This window comes from Triturus cristatus, chromosome 7 (assembly GCF_964204655.1).
Source record: "Triturus cristatus chromosome 7, aTriCri1.1, whole genome shotgun sequence".
NCBI lineage: Eukaryota > Metazoa > Chordata > Amphibia > Caudata > Salamandridae > Triturus > Triturus cristatus.
In genome coordinates, this window is record NC_140590.1 from 226,086,684 (window position 1) to 226,108,955 (window position 22,272).

Here is a 22,272-nt window from a genome sequence, read left to right on the forward strand (position 1 = left end):
GCATATAATAATGATCTATTTGCACGTTTACATATTTATTTATCTATTTATTGAATAACAATTTGCACAATACTTCTTGAAAGGATGAATATTTTAAATTCATAACAGATGTAGTGCCATTGCAAAGACCGTTGGTATCGATTTTACTCAACTATCGTAGATAGATTTTATGGCATTTTAAGGTCTATTTTCGTATAACTTTTATTGCATTGCACACTGGTTTTGCACATAATGGTATTTACACCATGATTATAGACAATTGTTTAAATTGCTGTACAAACTATACATATTATGTAACCAACAATATGGTTAGATTGGTGCCCGGTATTGTTATGTTTCGGGTTGGTTTGGTGTATTTAAAAGTGGTATTTGTTTACAATTGCACTGTCACTTTAACACGTTTGAAAGACAAAAATGGGGAAAAAATGGTATAAAACCAGTCAGGTGACTTACCTACGTGTCATGTGATCAAGGCTCCCTGGAGCCGAAATGCGTAATGGCTGACAGAGTTTGGAGATAATAAACTAGATTCTGCGCATCTAGCTGTGGTCCGTGCTCCATTTGTGTTGAATCGACATAGCCGCTGTGCAGTGGAGTTTTCTGGATATATATATATTTTTATCAAACACAGCGCTTTAGCAAATTGAGAGCGCACTCAAGAGACAAGAATCATCCATTGGCCACATAAATCACCTTGTTTAATCAATTTCGCCTGACGCTTTTCGGAACAAACATTTCCTTCATCATTGGCATTATCCACAGTCTCGCCTTACTGCTGCACTGAATTTCAATTGACCGCCCTCCAATGGGCTTCTCCAATGAGTCTCAGAGCAACCTGGTAATCGTAGTGCAAACAGCCTGCATTAGAATCCAAATGGGGAGGAATAACATAATCCATAAAAAGGCCCCACAATGAGCCCTAACATGTGGAGAGACAAGCCTAATGATTATGGACTCATTCAACATCTTGGCGGCACATTGTGGGGCAGTTTTATGGATTATATATATATATATATATATGTATATATATATTATCTACTGGCGGTCGCCAGTAGATAGTTATAGTTAGGACCCTGTTTCCATAGGAAATCCGCAACATTCTATTTGGAATAACTTTGGCGCCGGTCGATGAATCCTCGCGAAATTTTCAAAATAGGTGGGGCGCTACGCTCCGCTCCTACCCTGAAAGTCTCGGGGGGATTCGTCAAGCGGGGGCTGAGAAAAAAGGGGGGTCCCAAAACGCGTTTTTCCCATGCATTTTTCCATAGGACCTTTAGACACAGCTACAGCCCGAACGGCTGAACAGAGTTACTTGAAATTTGGCAGAGAGGTAGTCCTCAGGTCAAGGAAGTGCCTTTTGTAGGTCTGGTGTAAATCTGTTCAGTAGTTCCTGAGAAAATAGCATTTAAATCAATATATATATGTGGGCGGAGCCTAACCACACATCTCATCCTGAGATCTGATTGGCTGTCAGCACTTCATCCAAGAAGTGTTGGCAGCCATCTTGGGACCAATATACATGATAGCACCTCATTAAAAAGCATTGCAGTTAATAGAAGATTTTAAGACTTTAGTTACATTATAAATCATTTGTTGATGGTACCATACTCATTTTAGGAATTGTGGTATGTTCTAAGGTGATTTCACCATGTGAAAAAGCCTTCTGCTGGGATATCATGATTGAGAGAAAAATATTTTCTCATGCTTTTACCACAGAGGTTTTGGAAGGTGATCTATAAGCTAAACTGAGAGCTTATTTTCTGTAAATTCACATTATCTTTCTCAGTCATGTGAGAATGAAGTCTGACATTCTCAGTAAAACATGTACATCCAACAAGGGCAGAGACTGTCAGTTGATTCCTTTGTGTTCTACTGCAGCTTTCCAGAGTGTTCCAAAGAACTACTAGAGCGCTAACCGTCCTACTTATGATAAATGTATGGCACACCTGAAGCCATCTTGCTTGGATTAAAGTGGTAACTCTTAAAACATTTAATTTAAAAAGGAACAAAATGAGGTGGTTCATTTTTCCATAAAAAGTATGATTAGTGCTGCAGAAAGAAAAATTAGGGCACATTTTGAGTGACTTCTCAAATCCTGGCATGCAGACTGAAACATGCACTTTCAATACCAGCAGCAGTTTTCCCTGGTGAGCAGTAGCTTTACTACAGTGATCTAATGAGCAAAAAGAGTGCTAACATTCTAATTTTATGGCAAATGTGTGACACATTTGAATGCCTTCTTGATAGAATCAAAGTAAAAAACTGAAAGTATTTCCTACTGAGGAGACTGCAGTAAATGAGGAAATTAGGAAACTTCATAACAAATAAGTCTCCCAAGATGGCCACCAGAGACAAAAGAGCCCAAATGTAGCCCAAATATCACCCAGATGTAGCCCAAGTATAGCCCAATGACAGAATGTCCAAGAATGTTCTTAAAAACAACTAGAGCACTTACTGTCTTCATTATGACAAAAGTATGGCACACCTGAAGCCATCTTGATTGGAATAAACTGGTAACACTTAAAACATTTAATTTAAAAAGGAACACAATGAGGGGGTTCATTTTGCCATAGAAATTATGATTAATGCTGAAGAAAGAAAATGACGGCACATTTTGAGTGACTTCTCAAATCCTCTTCTATTTCATTAAAAAATTCTGACATGCAGACTGAAACATGCACTTTTAATACCAGGAGCAGACTTCCATGGTGAACAGTAGTTTTACTACAGTGATCTAATGAGCAACTAGAGTGCTAACATTCAGAATTCATGGCAAATGTGTGACATATCTGAATACCTTCATGATGGAATCAAAGTAAAAAACTGAAAGCATTTCCGACTGAGGAGACTGCAGTACATGAGGAAATTAGGAAACTTCATAACAAATAAATCTCCCAAGATGGCCACCGGAGACAAAAGAGCCCAAATGTAGCCCAAAATCACCCAGATGTAGCCCAAATATAGCCCAATGACAGAAGTGTGCAAAACACTTATTATTTTGTGTTTTTGCAGTGTTATATAGTGCAGACTTGTCAGGTATTGGAGTGCTTTACATGAGCATTGGTTACATCACACAAGAACAAATTCATTTTGGTTGTAGACATGGGGAGACTAAGTGATTTGACCAGAATCACAGAATGTCGAGCTGAAGCAGAAACTTCAACCTGGTTCCCCAGTTGCAAAGTCTGCAGTTCTGGAAGTAACACCACATCCTCTCCCCTAAGTGCAACATTTAATCAAGTTGTCAACTAGATAAAAAAACATGAAGATAACAAATAATTTAAAAGTGCTTTGTCGCTATTTGAAAACTCAGAAAATATGTCCTTATTTTAGTCTTTTAGAGCACTAACCATAATTTTGATGCCAATAAGACCCTCTCATATATGTAATTTCTAAAGGAATGCTCTAGGTATTACAGTTTTGATTACATCAAGATGATGTCAGGCGTTCCACACTTTTGTAATAAATATAGAATGTTAGCAATCTAGTTGTTCATTAGGATACTGTTGAGAGGCAGAGGCCAGGGGCACGGACTTTGAAAATTGAAGGCAGGTAGGAGGGTGCAAAGGCAACAATTTAACCACACTGAGCAGGCAGGAAGGGCCGTGGAAGCACAACAGACTATGGAGGGCAGTGGAAAGGGGGGCAGGGGCAACAAACCAACTATACAGGACTTGCAAGAGAGGCTGTTGGAGGGAAGATCTATTACGGGTCAAGGAAGCTAGGGGCGGTCCCCAGAGCCCCGGGAGCCACCACAGAACTGAGCAGGAGAGTGAGTCAGGGACAAAAGGGGCACCTTAATTTGAGCCGGGGTGCCTAGGAATGCTTGCTCCAAAAAGGAAGAAAACAGACATATGAGACATAGAATTGGAGGCAGAATACAATGGCAGTTTAATGAGAAGATGCAACTTCAAAGAAACCGCAGAATAGAGACATAAAGTACAAAATACAGAATCCAGATAATCATACAGCTGTCATGATATTCTCTGTATCTCAATTAATGGACTGACAGAGAGAGAGAGAAAACACATCTATAAATGCATCATGAGAAACAAGTTACACCTATGAAAATGTTACCTAGGGACACTCACATTTACTCTTAGAGCAAGCATTCCTGCAATTACAATACAACATCTTTTAAATGCAAAAGTAAAGAGAACAATGGTTAAACATAACATGACATTTCATATAGGTAAAATAGAATAAGATACTTCAAGCAAAGCAGAGCAAGACATTTTAAGCAAAGGAAGACAAGAGCTCCCAGTTCTTGGGGAAAACCTGCACAGCCTGTTAACCTACATACAGACGGCGAGGTTGTCCGTCGATATCTGTGGGTGCTCCCTTTTTATATCATTTTGTGGGCTCCTTTGCACGCTACATCTACCTACGTATGCTACCCAAAAGCTTCGTCTGCAGATTTTACCAGACATTTCGTCATTTACCCACTTAATGCTGACAATGGACTGGGTGAAAAGGTCAGTCTCTCAGGCCAATCGCTTATCGTAAGTTCCATAGAGCAAGCAGAAAATAATGGGTATTGTACAGGAATTCAATATATTCATGTATAAAATCTCCTCAGTTCTCGTAACTTGACGCTCTGCGGTTGCCACTTCCTTAAAAGCGGGAAACCTGCCCAGGAAGCAAGTACCAGTCCAGGATGCAGCCTACTGTATGTCGACAGCTTCAGGGGGATGTTGAACTTTGATACCGAGCACGGAGCACTCGGGTAGGGTGGGGGCTACTAGTTTGGAGCAGAAGGCCTCGCAGACCTGCCTTCAGACTGCTATACACAAAAATTGCAGAGCTATGGTCAATTTAACAAAGAGGCCTACATATTGAACAGAAGAGCCTACACAGGGGTTTTATGCTGGCTGAGTGGTAAGGATGTCTCAGGATAATTATATAGCAACACAGGACCCGCTGGTCAATTTAAAACGGCCTACAAATGCGGCTGGCAGGGCAAGGACAAGGGTCTCATACTTCAGGTGTGGACAGAACGGGCCAGGGGCCCCCTGTGATACAAAATCTACCCTCCTTCAAGGCTGTGGCAATGTAATAGACCATTGTGGGCAGAAGGAAGAGGCAATGGTAGTACAACCATACATGCCAACAAACCCGATTCAGCCAGGAAACGTCCAATGTTTTTAAGATCAAATGGGCTTTATTTGATCTGTCTCCTGTCTACAATATCCTCTTTTTCAATGTAACTCAAAGGGGAAAATCAATACCCCCCAGTTTTTTTTCAAAATCTCCCTCTTACCAAGTTCAAAATGTTCGCAAGTATGGTACATTGGATCATGGAAGGAAATGGGATAGGGACATGGACTTGGATAACAGAGGACAGGAGAGACATGGAGAGGTGCACCAAACTGACCCTGCAGGGCAGGCATCAGGGTTTGCAGCAGCACAATACACCACACAGGGCATGCAGGACGGGAGTGCAGCACAACAATCCATAGAAAGCAAGAGGGAGGGGACAGGACCATGCACATGGACAACAGAGAACAGAGGGGCAAGAGGCAATGGTAGCTAGCTGACCATAATGGACAGACAGGAGAGAAGGCTGCAGCATAACAGACCATAAAGGGCAGGAGGGACGGATCAGGGGCATTACAATGGAACAGACAAGCCAGGAGGGAGGGAGTAGGGGTCTGCACATGTAAACAGAGGGCTGGGGGCAAGGGGGCAGGGCAGGAACAGCAAGATGGCCATGGAGGTCAGGCAGGATGGGCACTAGAAGCAAGACACAACATGAAGAGCAACAGTGAGACTGTGATGGCATACACACAGACCATGGAGGGAAGGTGGGAGGGGGTCAGGGGCAGCTAACTGACCACACAGGGAAGGTGGGAGGGGCCATGGCAGCACAGAAGACCATGCATGGCAAGTGGGAGGGTTAGTGGCAGCACAATGGCTATGATGGGCAAGAAGGAGGGTGCAGGGGCATGCACAAAGGACGATGGAGGATAGAAGGGAGGGTCAGGACCTGTGCACAGACAAGAAAGTTCAGGGGAAGGGGCCTCACAACAGACCACACGGGGCAGGCAGGAGGAGCAGTTGCAGCACAACAGACCAGGGAGGGCGAAGGGTGTGGCAGTACAATTGACCATGTAGGACAGGAGGAAGAGGATGGAGGCATGGCATGTGGACAGGCAGGGTGGAGGTGGCAGGGACAGGTTACAGTCATCTGACAATGCTAGGCAGGTGGGAGGGGAGTGGCAGCTCAACAGAACACTCAGAGTAGATAGGAGTGGCAGGTCCATGGGACATGGTGGGCAAAAAGGATGGAGCAGGGGCATGCACAAAGACATCGGAGGGCAGGGGGAAGGAGAATAGGGGCAGCAAGCTAAGCACAGAGTTTAAGCAGGAGGTCAATGATGGGGCATAGAATTGGGCAATGGAGGGCAGGAGGAGTGGACTGGTACATCATACTAAATTGAGGGCAGTGGCAGCACATCAGACCATGCATGGCAGGAGGGAGGAGGCTAGTCCATGGATTCACACAACAGAGGATAGGGAGGAGGGGGATGGGGCAGCAAGCTAACTGTTCAGAGAAGGCGGGTATTAGAAACTTTATTGTTTTTAAAACATTTTGTCTGTGCAAACTACTTAAAATATGAACAAGTATGCAGCATAATCTCACTTTTATTCAGGAAGAAGAAGACGTTAGTGACTGTGACTCCGGGCTCACTTGGCAAAAACACCCCCTACCCTCCACCCCCTATCGCAAAATGTAATGCCCGTGAAAAGGGTAGGTGAACACAGTGTTATATAGAACATAGTCCTGAGAGCACGATTGAAAATGAAAACTAGATATAGTGTATGGTATAAACTATGCACCAAAAAGTGTGATATAAGATGAACCAGGCGTGAAATATAATATGCAATACATTGTGCGCAATGACAGATTCATTGGAGAGCGCGAGATAGCACAGGCACTAGCGCGTGCTATGCGATATGCGCCTTGGAGTGTAATATGCACAGGGCAGTGTTGTGTAACCTAACTAGTCTCTAAAGTTGTAATATAAAATATGTGCTGGGGAGTGTAACGTTGCATATGCACTGTGACAAAGATATGGATCCCAAATTGTAATATGTATGGCATAGCACTGTGCGTTATAACATAGGCATCGAGGAAGGCACGTTAGATGGGGCAATATAACCCGTGCGAAGACAAGTGTGGCATGACATTTTCACGGGGTGGTGTTACAGTGCACATGGGCTAGAGAGTGTCATAGCATATGCACTAGCTAGTGGAATACAATACAGAGGTGTGTGGCACTCGGCAGGCAATGGTGGGTGTAACACAGCATTGGGCTCTGTCAGGAGCGCGCTGTGACTCGCAAGTGATGTTCGTCCCCTTTCCAGAGAGTAAAATAAAAAGTATTACACATCCGGCAGTGGATGTGTGTTTTATTAACTGTGAGGGGGGTTTCTTGCATAGTTTTGGTCGAATTTTTGTCGAATCCCCTTTGAATGGCTTGGTGTGCATGTGTATTAAATGTGCCCGTCAATAGCTACCCATGTTTGTATAAATAAACGACAAGGGTGTCTACCGGGATTAGGCACGGTAGAGCATCAGACATGTCAGAGCTTCACTAGTGGTGTAAATACATTCCACGTGGATTAATTGCATGCATAGTCACCTTTTAATGAATATCACGCAAATCGTCATGGTGATAGGTACGTACGGTTTGTCCAGCATGTCCTAGGTGTGTCTATAAATATATATTTTTTAAAAATAATAAAAAACAGTGGCCGGCCCTGGGGATTGGGGTCAAAAAAATATAATTAGGAGACAGGCCCTGGGGGATGGGGTCATCAGGGCCAATAAATTAGAATAAGAAGGGGAACCACACAGCCCCCCTTCTTAAAAAAATAAAATAAATAAAAGACTGGCATCGTGCCGGAGGCCATGCCCCCTCCATGCAGCACTCTGCAAACGCGCCCCCAACAGGCATCTCCAGTATGCGCCAGGGAGCTGCGCTGCAGACAGGTGTTCTGAGGCCAAGCCCCTTTTTACACCTCCCTGCAACGCAGCTCTGTGGCGCTTACTGGAGGTACCTAGTGGTCTAGTGTGACCCTAGGGACCCTTAGGATTCAAGGGGACTTAATCTCTCAACTTAGAACAGCCACAGGGCGCGTTTACACAGTGGTGAAGGGAGGGGACGGGGCCTGAGGTGACGTGCGCAAACACGCACCATGGCACGTTTTAAATTGGGGATATAATTTCCCTTCAATACTGAGGGCCCCTGGGGGCTAACTAGCCCACCAAGTGCTTCCAGTAAGCGCCACTGAGCTGCATTGCAGAGAGGTGGTCCAGGCCGTGCCACTTTTTACACCTCTCTGCAACGCAGCTCTGTGGCACTTACTGGAGGTACCTAGTGGGCTAGTTGGACCCTAGGGACCCTCAGGACTCAAATGAACTTAATCTCCCAACTAAAAACGGACACAGGGCGTGTTTACACAATGGTGAAAGGAGGGGACGGGGCCTGAGTTAACGTGTGCAAAAACGCCCTGTGGCCTGTTTTAAGAGGTAGTTTTAATCCCCATGCCCTATTATATACTAGGGGCTTATAGAGGAGGTAAGGCTAATCACAGGGGGACCCCAACGCATAATGTTCCCTAGTGTATGTAGGTGTTTTCACTGTATTCTAAGTGTCTTTTAACATAGCACTGGCTCTAGGACTGGTTAGTCAGACTCAGTTACCACCAGTATCCGTCTGAAAAAGTTGAGGGTACAGGATGATTTTGCAACAAGGCTTCTTTCTGCTCTTCTTTTTGTTCTTTCTGCACGTTATCCTTCTTCCTGCCCTTATCTTCGTATTTGAGGACTTCTGTTGCTTCTTTCTGCACTTCTTTTGTTTCTTTCTGTGCATTTTTTCTTCTTTCTTCACATGTCCTATCTCTGTAGGCATAGTTAGAAATTAGCATTTAAAAAACCTTTGAAATTAACAGAAAAAACCATAGGTTTCAGGCACGTTATAGTTAGGAATTAGCATTTAAAAAACCTCAGAAATTCACTGAAAAAACCATAGGTTTCAGGGGTGTTATAGTTAGCTGGACTTTTCACTTGTACAAAACCATTGAAATTCCCCGTTATAGTTAGTTCAGCTAACTATAACTCGCGCGCCCGCAATGCACTGCTGATGACGTCACATATTACATCACTCATGACATGGTCAGTGACATCACTCATGACATCACTGATGACATCTCAAATGACATCACTGATGACATCACTGATGACATCATCCTTGTGATAGAGTGGCAGACCTCCTCTCACCCTAATATAACCTTTGATACACACATTCAAAAATAGAGACTAAAATTTTCAAAACAATGGACATACCAATACCAGTTACAACAACCTCTTCAGTAATTCTAAGATCCACATACACATCCACTCATTCACCAACAGTCCAATACAGTCACTCATACATGTACTCACTCATCATATGTACTCATACACCTATACATCCTGTTACACAATGCCACTCATCCATAGAGTTACTCACACACATAGTCACTCATGCTAATAAAGAATCAAACATACATTTACTTGCATATACAGTTATACACACACCACCACAGTTACTTCTACGGAAACTTACACATACTTAGTCTTTTAAACAATCACTTATAGAAACACATACTTATTCATACAGGAACTCTTTCAATCTCTCACTCTCACATATACTCACATATATACACCAATAGTCACATATACTAGTTTAAAACATATGTAGTTACTCATAAAGACACTATTGAGACACTCATTCACTCACTAACACACCCATACACACACTCATCCACCCATACAGTCCTGCACACATACTGTGTTCAACACATACAAACAGTGAGTCACTCATTCATGCACCTATGCACTACGTAATACCCCCACCGAACCATGCAGACACTCAGACTGATACTCAAAAAACCAACTAATAACCTATATAGACACCCATGTAGCTACTCACCAACCCATGCAGCCACTTATACACAAAGTGAGAGACTGATACAGATATTTACATATTTAAACATTACTCACTAAGCCATGTATTCACTATGATACACTTAATCAGTCAGTTACACAATCAATTTTTCAAAAACAAATCATCCATTTAGACACTTATATACCCATTTATTCTTCCATCGACCTTGAGATATACATATATAAAACATATTTAATTTTCAGAATAACACACATTCACTGGATGATGTCATCAGTGATGTCATCAGTGATGTCATTTGAGATGTCATCAGTGATGTCATGAGTGATGTCACTGACCATGTCATGAGTGATGTAATATGTGACGTCATCAGCAGTGCATTGCGGGCGCGCGAGTTATAGTTAGCTGAACTAACTATAACGGGGAATTTCAATGGTTTTGTACAAGTGAAAAGTCCAGCTAACTATAACACCCCTGAAACCTATGGTTTTTTCAGTGAATATATATATATATATATATATATATATATATATATATATATATATATATATATATATATATATATATATATATATATATATATATATATATATATATATATATATATATATATATATATATATGTTATCTACTGGCGGTCGCCAGTAGATAGTTATAGTTACAACCTAGTTTCCATAGGAAATCTCAAAATTCTATTTTGAATAACTTTGGCGCCGGTTGACGAATCCTCGCGAAATTTTCAAAACTAATGGGGCGCTCCGCTCAGCTCCTACCCTGAAAGTCTCGGGGTGGTTTGTCAAGCGGGGGCTGAGAAAAAAGGGGGGTCCCAAAACACGTTTTCCCCATGCATTTTTCCTTAGGACCTTTAGACACAGCTACAGCTCGAACGGCTGAACAGAATTACTTGAAATTTGGCAGAGAGGTAGCCATAAGGTCAAGGAAGTGTCTTTTTCAGGTCTGGTGTAAATCTGTTCAGTATTTCCTGAGAAAATAGCATTTAAAAGCATATCAATATCTATACGCGCGCACCGTGCGTGCACTGTGCGCGCACCCTGCCGTGCGCGAGCGCAATTCTGATTGGTTGTTAGATGTCGGTAAACATTCGAATCGGTCGAAACAAGGAAGTCTCGGCCGCCATTTTGTCTCTCGCACTCTGAGGGGGTGAAAAAAAAAGGTGGAGAACGTGAAAACGGGGCAGAGTGGACAGTTCCTGACCCCCTAGCCTTGGTCAGGGGGTCACAGAAGGACCCCCAAGGGAGAAAATACCAATTTTTTTTTTTGTTTAAAAAATCGCGAGGTGCGTGCACCCCGCGCGCATGGCACACACTGCGAACCGGGAGTGCTCGCTGTGCGAAGCGCACGAGCGCCCTCAGCGCTCAGGGTGCGCGCAGCGCACCGTGCGCGTAGGGTGCGCGCACCTCGCGATTTAAAAAAATAAATAAATTTCACTGTGCGTGCACGGTGAAAAACCTGAAAAAAACAAAATGTAATAAATACATAACTTAGCATTTAAAAAAACGTACAAATTCAATGAAAAACCATAGGTTTCACACACGTTATAGTTACGAATTAGCATTTACAAAACCTTGCAAATTCACTTAAAAAACCATAGGTTTCACACATGTTATAGTTAGCTGGACATTTCACTCGTAAAAAACCAATGAAATTCCCCCGTTATAGTTACTGCAGGGAACTATAACTCATGCGACCGCAATCCTCTGCTGATGACGTCAGATATTACATCACTGATGACATATGTGTCTTTATGAAAAATAAATATTTGTAATATATGTATAGCTAAAGATTAATGGAAGAAGACATGGGTAAATAAGTATCTAAATACAGTGATGTAATATCTGACGTCATCAGCAGAGGATTGCGGTCGCGTGAGTTATAGTTCCCTGCAGTAACTATAACAGGGGAATTTCATTGGTTTTTTACGAGTGAAATGTCCAGCTAACTATAACATGTGTGAAACCTATGGTTTTTTAAGTGAATATATATATATATATATATATATAGGAACGAAGATTCACCGTCGTTGCAGCCACACGTCCTGGGTGCCTCCTGACACGGTGGTGACCGTATATATGTATGTATGTATGTGTGTATATATATATATATCAGTTATGTTGAAGTAAATGTAATGAATGGAGGATGAATACAGTAGTTATCTTATGTGGTGCACAAATCTTAATGATAGGACCTGCTCAGTAGTGGCTACAGGCAGTTGTCTATAATGGACAGCTACATTTTACAGCAATATAGTTATTTTGATATTGTTGATTTTCATGTGAATAAACATAAGATGAATGCACCAACTTAGTTAATATTGGTCCTAGTGATCTTTGATAACTGAAACCACATTTTGCAATTGTAGATTATGTATGTAGATGACAAGAACGGACCTTACCTGAGCTTTGTACCAGATGGACTGAGAGTAGAGATTCACATTTGTCAGCCATAGAAGCAATGTGTATTTGTAGATGGAATGAAAAAAAATGTAAGACATGAAAAAAGAAACTACAAAAAGAATCATTATAGGCATCTCCTGTATTTTAATGTAAACTATGTACAATCATTTCAGATCAATGGCTTCCAACATATTCTCCCAATTTCCAGTCAATCTGGGAAGATCCAGGTGTATTACAGTGGCTCCTCAGCAGTCGTCCAGACAGACTTTGGCCTTGTAGTGTCCTATGACTGGTGGCATTATGTAGCTGTGCAGGTGCCTGCAGCATACTCTGGATCTCTTGCTGGCCTTTGTGGAAACTTCAATGGGAACAAGAGTGATGACTTCAGAATTCCTGACGGATCCCTGGTGGACAGTGCAATCACTTTTGGAAACAGCTGGATCAAAGAAGAAGACAAGGACTCTTCTTCCATCTGCATTGACACTGACAATCCATCAGTGTGTGGTGAGGACATGGAGTTGCAGTTCGGTAACCTGAACCACTGTGGAATCATGAAAGATCCAACTGGTCCATTTAACAGCAGCCTCAATCCTGACACTGAGGTCTACTTCAAGAATTGTGTTTATGACCTGTGTGGAACAGACGGCGATCAGCAGACACTATGTGAAATTGTGAAAAATTATGCCCACCATTGCCAAAGTCGTGGCAATGCCATCCAGCCATGGAGGAGTCTCATTGGATGTGGTATGTCAAAAAAATGTTTGTTATTTATTGAAGGCACTCCTCATTGTGCCTTTCTGTTACCCCAGGGCGTTGTAGATGAGTTACGGCTTGGATGCTGTAATACACCAAAATATCACGTTCCTCACCTGGTTTTCTGAAAAACATGAAATTTGACTCTATGTGGCAAACAAATGTATTTTTGGTTCCATGGTTACACTAGTAACCATTAATAGCCACTAAGGCACATATTATAATAAAATAAGCACAATGGTGGACATAATCTGCTTTAAGCCCCCAAATAGAAAAAAGCCTTCTAGGTAAAATGTTTCATTCTGTGACGGAAGTATTCCATTATATGTGAACATGTCAACACACCTTTACCTTTCATTTCACCTCTGTAATCCTAATTTTTAATATTTGGCAAAACTGACTGTTTGCAAGACATAGTATACTTTTACATATGTTTCCTGCTCCATCTGACTAAATCAGAATAAAATAATCTTCTATATATCCCTCTATCACCAAAGTTATGGGTTTGGCTTACACATAAAACAGGCGGCTATTTTCTACTTCATTAAAACAATACTAACTCTTAAATAGGTCTTAAAACACATTCTATCTTCTTTGTAATCGCAACTGCTATTGAAGTGAACACTATTGAATTCTGCTGACTATAAGAGTGGAAAGCAGCACAGATTATTCCCATCAGGAAAAACCCTAAAGCTCCCCCGGATGATGTTTCTAACTACCGCCCTATCTCCTTGCTCCCTCTACAGAGCAAACTTCTGGAAAAGCATATCAACAAGCACTTGTCTGAATTTGTTGAATCCTCAAATTGTCTCGATTGTTCACAATCTGGATTTTGACACAGACAAAGTAATGAGTCGCATTAGTAGCAGTTACTGATAACATCCGAATGCTTGCAGATAATGCAGCAGTCGATACCATCTCCCACCAGATCCTACTAAGGAGACTTAGGGACATAGGCATCCAAGGGAATGCCTTGAAATGGATGTCTAATTTCCTGTCCAATAGAACCCAGACTATTAATCTGGGCGCTTTTCGCTCGCAGAACACAAGAGTAACCAAGGGAGTACCTCAGGCCTCCTGTTTGAGCCCTACTTTATTTAACATCTGTGTTACTCCCTTGGCTGGGCTACTGAGGAATCTAGGATTTATTCCTATCTCCTATGCCGATGACACTCAACTTCCTCTCTCCTTTGACAAAATCAACCCCAACATTCAGACCACCTTTTCGGAGGGTATGAAAGTCATCGTGGACTGGATGAGAGATAACTTCCTGCAGCATAACACAAAAAATCTGAAATAATGTTGTTTTGAGAAGCAGCAGTGAGGTGGTCTCCGAGTTGGTGGCCAGAGGAACTAGGCTCTGCCCCATCCCCTAAACAGGTGGTAAAGAACCTAGGAGTTCAGATAGATCATAAACTAACTCTGGAGGAGCAAGCTACCACTACTGCTGGGGCCTGCTTTCACATACTTAGTCTCCTTCGAAGAGTCTTTCCTCTCCTGCCATTCTCCACAGGGAAAGCCTTGATCCAGGAATTGGTCCTAAGCCGCCTGGACTACTGCAAGGCTTTGCTGATTTCAGCCAAGGAAACCTCCTTAACAAAATTGCAGGTAGTCCAGAACACGGCGGCCCTCTTGGTGACTGATGCCCCTCCTAGAACTGACTCTCTTCTCTCCAAAATCTTCACTGGCTTCCGGTGCGAAAGAGGATTAAATTCAAAAGCTGTTGTATGGTCTACAAATCCCTTAACAGCCTGGGCCCAGCTATCTGACAGATAAGTTGGCCAGATATATACCATCTAGGCCCCTCCGGTCAGGATCCAAAGCTCTCCTCCATATCCCTTGCTTTAAACAAGCTCGCATGGATGGTAAAGCTTTCTCCCACCTTGCCCCACTCTATTGGAACCGACTTCTTATTCACTTGCGTCAATGCACAAACCTCCTGGTTTTTAGAGAGCTGCTGAAAACCAGACTGTTCTGATTCATCCCCCCTTGGTTGGTAATGGCAGTCATAGCACGGAGATACCCCAGTTGGGGTGGTTTGGGTGCTTTAGAAATTAAATAAATAAACCAGTGAGTGAATGTTTCCACATACCTGTATTATATATTGCTTCCTAAGGCATGAGAATCACAGAAACATCTATTTAGTAGTAGTAGTATTAATATTATGAGTATTGTTATTATTAGTAGTAGTGGTAGAGGTAGTAGTAGTAGTAATAGTGGCAGTAGTAGCAGTGGTAGTAGTATGCTGTATTTCTTGTTGTAATGTAATCAAATGAAAAATGAAATGAACATTAAGTTTATCAAGCGTACTCATGCCCGACAGCGTGTAGGCACTAGGACCAGGTAGGGAAGGAGACAGAAGAGAGGGAGAAGAGAACTTATTCATAGGAGAGAGAAGAGATCCTGAGCAGATGAAAGCAGTAGAAGCTATTTGGCTGGAAAGCCGTGTTTTAAGAGCTTCCCTACAAGAAAGCAGGCCTATGGAGTTTTTAGAGGAAGGGGAAAAGTGCTACAGAGTTTGGAGCTGCAGGTCACAAAGCTTCTGCCACCCCTGTTTGCTAGTCTGAATCTTGGGACTAGTACAAGGTTAGCCATGGATGATCGTAAGAATCTGGGTGGGCATACCAGTGGAACTTGTACATAAGGTAGTCAGGCCAGAATCGTGCAGTGCCCTGAACGCAATACACAGAGTCTTAGAAATCAATCCGCTTCCTTATAGGAAGTTGGACCAGGGCTTGCATGGCCAAGTGATGTGTGGAAATCCCCATTAGGAACTGGGCTGCCACATTCTGTAAGATATGCAGTTTGTTCAGAAGTTTTTTTTGCTGGTTGATAAAGAGAGCATTATAGTCGTTCAATTTAGACAGAACAAGAGCTCCTACTACTGTTTTCTATAGCTCATAAGGAATGAATGGGAACACTTTGCTGAGTAGTTTCAGGATAATGAAGGAGGAGGACGTGATGGCATTGATCTGATTTGTAAACGAGATAGTATTATCAATTAAAATTCAAAGGTTCTTAACTTTTGTTACAGGTGTGGGTAGGGTTCCCAAATCCTGTGCCCACCAGGCAGGGGACCAAAAAGAAGTGTTCTTGCCAAACAGGAGTAATTTGGTTTTACCCAAGTTCAGTTTCAAGCAGTTTTCGCTCAGACAACTACTGACCTGTTCCATGCATTTGTGGAATCTGGATGCCGTGTTCTAGTGGTTACTAGCAACTGAGACGAGAATCTGGGTGTCGTTGGCATGGGATACTGCAGAGAAAGCAAATGTTTAGTCGAGATTAGCTAAAGGGATAACGTAGAGATTAAAAAGTGTAGGGCTGAGGTGATGTGAATTTATCCAGCATGCCGAATTGTTCTCACTCTGAGAAGAATGAATTCAGGAGGGTGAATGCGAGTCCCCTGATTCCTATGGAGTGGAGGCGGTCAATCAATAGAAAATGATGGACTGTATCAAATGCCTCTGAGAGGTCCAACAGAATTAGAGCAGCATTCCCTCCTTTGTCAAGCAAGTATCTGACTTATCCAGAAGCCACAATCAGAGCCAGTTCTGTGCTATGCTCGCTTCTGTTCCTGAACTGAGTTGGATCAAGAGGGTCATTCTTGTTAATAAATATGGTTAGTTCTGGATTAGTGGCCTTTTCTACCATCTTTGCTGGGTAAGAAAGGCAAGAGATAGGTTGATAATTATGAGGATCTGAGGGTGTCGAAATTGGGTTTTTCAGAAGGGGAAGGAGTGAGGCGTGTTTCCATTGTTTGAGGAAGTAGCTGGTTCTGAACATGAGGTTAAAAATATTGGTTAGGTGAAGGGCTGTAATCTCTTGCGCTAATTGTTTTGGGTGGACATGCATCCAGGAGGGAGCCAGATTTTAGTATATTGAGAAGGCTCTGGACCTGATCATATGATACTTGGGAAAAAGATGACAAAACCACTGGACTACTTTCAGACGTACCTTCTTTAGCTGGACACTGAGGTAGATTACATGACTCAGGGTCCATTGAGAGGGCCTGCTCCAACCGGAAGGAGAGAAGAATGCCTACTATTGGCCAAGGAGATGATGCTCACATTTTTTACTTATTCAAAAAAGAAAATTGGTTCTGTCGGGGGCTCAATTACTTAGAGCACATAGCAAAAGCTTATATGTATCAAAACCAATGATTTGCAAAGAACAAAGTATAACACACACCAGAAAAATTGAGTCAATCAAATTTTAAGAAAAGATCCAAAGTTGATCAAAGGCTGTCGCAATTTACACTTTCAATTGCAAGATTGAAATATGTGTCTGCGGTGAGCAGTGACATGTGGTAAATGGTGATAGAATACTATATAGAAAAACAATTGTAAACAATGTGATGAGGAGGGGAAAAAAATTCATTAAAGTCCTTATTATTTTACACATATGCTTAATAATCCAATGACGAATGGGACTGTATTCTTAAGCTTTGTGTGGACATAGGTAGTACGCCGAATTCTCGACCCTTTGTGTCGCGCAAAAGTGTATGTGTCAAGGCGGGTCTTCCTCAAGGCAGGAGGGGGAGAGGTGGCAGCCCAAAAGTAAATTCTAACTTGACCCTGCGATGAAAGATTCTTGGTCAGGTAAGTGTGGGAGAATAAATCAAAAGGAACTCCACCAGCCGGATTGGAAATAATGAGTTGAACATCTGCAGCATTTTCTGCAAACACTGAGGGACGGAAGGACGCTCTCAATTCCAGATCACGAAATACTTCGGACTGGCACAAATTATTTCCCAAACTGACTGTTGGATGTTTAACTCATTATTTCTATCAGACTCCAATCCGGCTGGTGGAGTTCCTTTTGATTTATTCTGCCACACTTACCTGACCAAGAATCTTTCATCGCAGGGTCAAGTTAGAATTTACTTTTGGGCTGCCACTTCTCCCCCTCCTGCCTTGAAGACCCGCCTTGACGCATACACTTTTGCGCAACACACAGGGTCGAAACGTCGGCGTACTACCAAAGTACACACAAAGCTTAAGAATACAGTCCCATTCGTCATTGGATTATTAAGCATATGTGTAAAATAATGCGGACGTTTATTAATTTTTTTCCCCTCCTCGTCACATTGTTTACAATTGTTTTGTTATATAGTAGTCTATCACCATTTACCACATGTCACTGCTCACCACAGTCACATATTTCACGTTTGCAATTGAAAGTGTAAATTGCGACAGCCTTTGATCAACTTTGGATCTTTTCTTAAAATTTGATTGACTCAATTTTTCTGGTGTGTGTTATACTTTCTTTGCAAATCATTGATTTTGAGACCTATAAGCTTTTGCTATGTACTCTAAGTAATTGACCCCCCGACAGAACCAATTTTCTTTTTTGAATACGTATACCCAGGTTCTGAGGGACACTGGGTTGCCCCATTACGTTTACTTTCTTCACATTCTTTACTTAGGCATGAAAGAAGGAGGCTAATGAGTTGCTAAAGGATTGATTGGCCATGTTGGGCTTTTTATCTGAGAGGTTGGCCAGTTTCTTACTGTGGCAAACAACTTCTTAGAGGTGTTTTTAGCTGCCTTGATCTTGTGCCTGAAATGGCCAGTTTTTTTCCTTTTAAATCACTTTTTTATTCATGGTGATAGTGCATTTGTAAGTTTCTTTGTCTGTGGTGTCATAATCTGGTCTCCACCTGTGTTGTTGCCTGTGGCATATTTGTTTTTGGGGTCTAAGATTTTTTAGAGAACTAAGGGCCACATGTATGAACTCATTTTCCCATAGACACAGAATGGGTAAAACTGTTTGATACATCTGGCCCTAAGGCTCAGAAGGATTGGCTCTTTGGTTTTTATGGGCTTTCTCCAGCCCAAGTACATTTACTGTGGAGTTAATCCAGCGATGATAATTAGTGGTGGCAATATCGAGGTCGTTGGATGCTTAGGCAGAATTGGCGCTAGAGCTGAGTTTAGTGTGGGTGCATCTATATTACATCAGGAGCACCGTATTCTACTGGAAGTAAGAGTGTTAGGCATCAAAGGTTTGGCTGGTATTTGCAGATTAATCATAATCGCCATGTGATCAGACCATGAGTGGAAGCATGATGGTAGGGTGAAGTTGTCAGTGAAAATCCCATCTAGCAGATGACCTGCCAAAATGAGTGGGGCTCTTAATCACCTGTTCTAGGCTGGTCATCATATAAATGAGTGCTTCAGATTCTTTGTCTAGCGCATTTTCCAAAGGGAAATTGCAGTACCCGCGGACTGAATAGAATATTTCTTGGTTTCCATTAGCTGACTAAAGGCTTGGATGAATGTTTATTGCCTCTGGGGGGGGCAATAAACAGGTGGACCGTTAAATGAATAATTTTTACTGAATTCAATTTTGAAGGGACAGTGCTTCGCATTCCAAGGTGGAGGGAACGGCGGAAGATGTGGCTTTAATGTGCTCATGGTAGATTATGGCGTGGCCCCCACCCCGCTACTCATCATGGTCCAGCCTAAAGATGGAGTAACTGGCTGGAATTGCAGAGACCAGGTCTTAGTCTGATGTGGCTTTGGCCCATGTTTTGATTATGAAACCTACGGTCTTGGGCTCTAAAAAAATGAGCAAATTTGATTTTCTTTTTTAGAAATGATCTGGCGTTTCTTAGCGTACAGAAGGTAATGTGTGAGCTGATGAAAGGCTCAGCGATGAGATTGTGACAGTCCTCACTCTTCAGCGTGCGGCTAAAAGGATTGAAAATCCTGACTCTATGATTAGTTACGGAAAGGTTACAAAGCAGACACATTGGGGCTTCCATGGAATTAAAGGGGTCAAAATAGGGCCATGGCACTTCTTTCCCAGGTAGTTGAGGCTAAAGAGTTACACCATTGAGTAACTGATCATCTTAGTGGGGTGAGGGGAAATCTGGCAGGGGGGCTGGGGCTGAGTGCTGTCTGAGTGCGGACAGGTGCAGATGGGCTTGCCTTAGACACGTGTCCAGTGTGCCGATGTGCTGTCAAGCTAGTTTTCATGCCCGTTATCCACAGGGTGTGTCGGGGGGGCGTGGTGGTCAGAACTATTCGGCATGAGTCTCAGTTAGTTAGGCAATGAATAGCATAAAGTATCCATGTCCTTATCAATTTAATGGCATTATGATTTTTCCAGACATTACGTGTCCCAGTAATCAGACGTACGAGTTATGTGGATCTTCTTGCCCTGCTACGTGTGCCAATGCCTCCACCGTCTGCCTCAGTGACTGCAAGGAAGGATGCCAGTGTGAGAGCGGGTTTGTTCTAAGTGGCACTGACTGTGTGCCACAGAGTCAGTGCGGCTGCACAGAAAATGGCAAATACTACAGAGCAGGAGACACTTTCTGGAAACAGGACAACTGCCAGACTTGGTGCCGGTGTGATGGCTCCACCAGGACTGTCCAGTGTTCACTTTCATCTTGTGCCACTGGTGAGACTTGCACCACTGTAGAAGGCGTCTATGGCTGCCATGTTCTGCCTGATGGTATCTGCCAGGCCTCAGGAGACCCTCATTACACCAGCTTCGATGGGAGAAGGTTTGATTTCCAGGGCACCTGCAAGTACGTCCTGTCTGAAGTCCAAAGTCCCAATGGTTCTCTGCCCTTCTTCAGAGTGGAGGTGAAGAATGAAAAGTTGCAAGGCCTGCAGGTGGCGGTGACCAAGGAGGTCTTCGTTTCTGTGTATCAGACCCAGATACATCTCCAGAGTGGGAAGCCTGGTACAGTTCAGGTAAGTGACAAGTCTGAATGAAGTAATCCTAATCTATACCTCCTTTGCACATACTTCCTTATTAATTATTTACCCATGCTTTATAAGCAGCAAACCCTCTTCCTTGAAGCACTGATATTATATATATATATATGATCTACAAAGCAATCTAACGACTTCAGTAACATGGATAAAAACATAATTTTCTTTGTTGGGGGAAAATTATGCTTTGCTCCACGTCACTGTGCTTTGTTGGATACGGTCTCTCTTCATGTTTGTGCTACTCACAATGATGGTTAGCTTATCACAGCTCAAGGCAGGTTGTTAGGTTTGCCTAATAGGTCACCTGCTTTTAGAACACAATTCTGATTTCTGGCTGGGATAGGTTTTGACATCTTTAGTAAGTTGTGCATTTCTGAGAACATTTTAATATGATTTTTTTTCTACACTTCGTATATTGAATATGCTTATGTGTGAACTTTCATTCTTTCATTTATTTTCCAGTCTTGTGTAGCTTGGTTATGGTATGGTAAATCGAGTTAAGAAACAGATATTCTCGCGAGAGCACAGCTTGGGGTGCGTTATATGTGTAAAATAGGTAACTGCATGCTGGATTGTTGAGCTCACCACAGCAGAAACAGTTATACAAGTCACTTGCAAGAAAAATAATTCTAGTTGGGGCAGGTTTATGCTGAGCTGTAAATGTTATAAATGTGCAGTTACTTTTATTATGCGAGGTTATCCATACATGTATAATGTCACGAGGGCAGTTCTCTGCACCCCTGGGGACCAGGGTCAGTATGCGTCATACTAATAGAGTCCACAAGGGGGCTCTGTGTGTCAAGCTGGAATTATATATTGATATTGACCCGGACGACTTTGTGCTGAGGAGACCTTTTTCACTTCCTTGATCATTTGTTATCCACATTGTGCTGTGTTATACGCACACGTATATTTGAACAACTTGGCATAGGAACCAAGGAGCATTTAGGGTGCCTTTTGTATATATTGTTTAATGTTTGCACACACAATTAAGCACAGCGTCGCCTGCTCTTTTTTATGAGTCACACAGTCATTTGCATTTGGATTGGAGGAAAATACACACCAGCAACAGAAACTATTTCAGTCTCATTGTCTGTTTTGTGCAATCCAAATTAGAACTTACCATCAGGCTGCTAGGCAATACATTGGGTGTGGGTTTCCTCTGATTTAGACAAGAGGATTCCATCTTGATACAACGAGCGCCAGGGCGGGCTCTGCTGATATGAGGTTATCCATGCGGCAGCAGAGATGTGAGCATTTGATGTTGACTCCAGGTTCTAGCACTTAGCGATCATAGCTTCAGGGTCAAAGAGATATTCATTGGATATCTAAATATCACGAAAGAAAGCACTTTAAAAAAAACATAAACATCCCAGTATATAAAATAGGAGTTCGTTTATTTGCTGATTTGTATTATGGCGAAAG

The 22,272-nt window shown here is 42.4% G+C and overlaps 1 protein-coding gene across 1 annotated transcript in view; it reads left to right on the forward strand.

Annotated features, from left to right (window-relative positions):
- LOC146809271 (alpha-tectorin-like) overlaps positions 1 to 22,272 on the forward strand; it is a 324,857-nt gene that overhangs the window by 237,555 nt on the left and 65,030 nt on the right. Inside the window, exons 19-20 of the mRNA XM_085616088.1 lie at positions 12,541 to 13,111; positions 20,234 to 20,826. Coding sequence (XP_085472214.1) covers positions 12,541 to 13,111; positions 20,234 to 20,826 — 1,164 coding nt within the window. The remainder of the gene's footprint in view (positions 1 to 12,540; positions 13,112 to 20,233; positions 20,827 to 22,272) is intronic.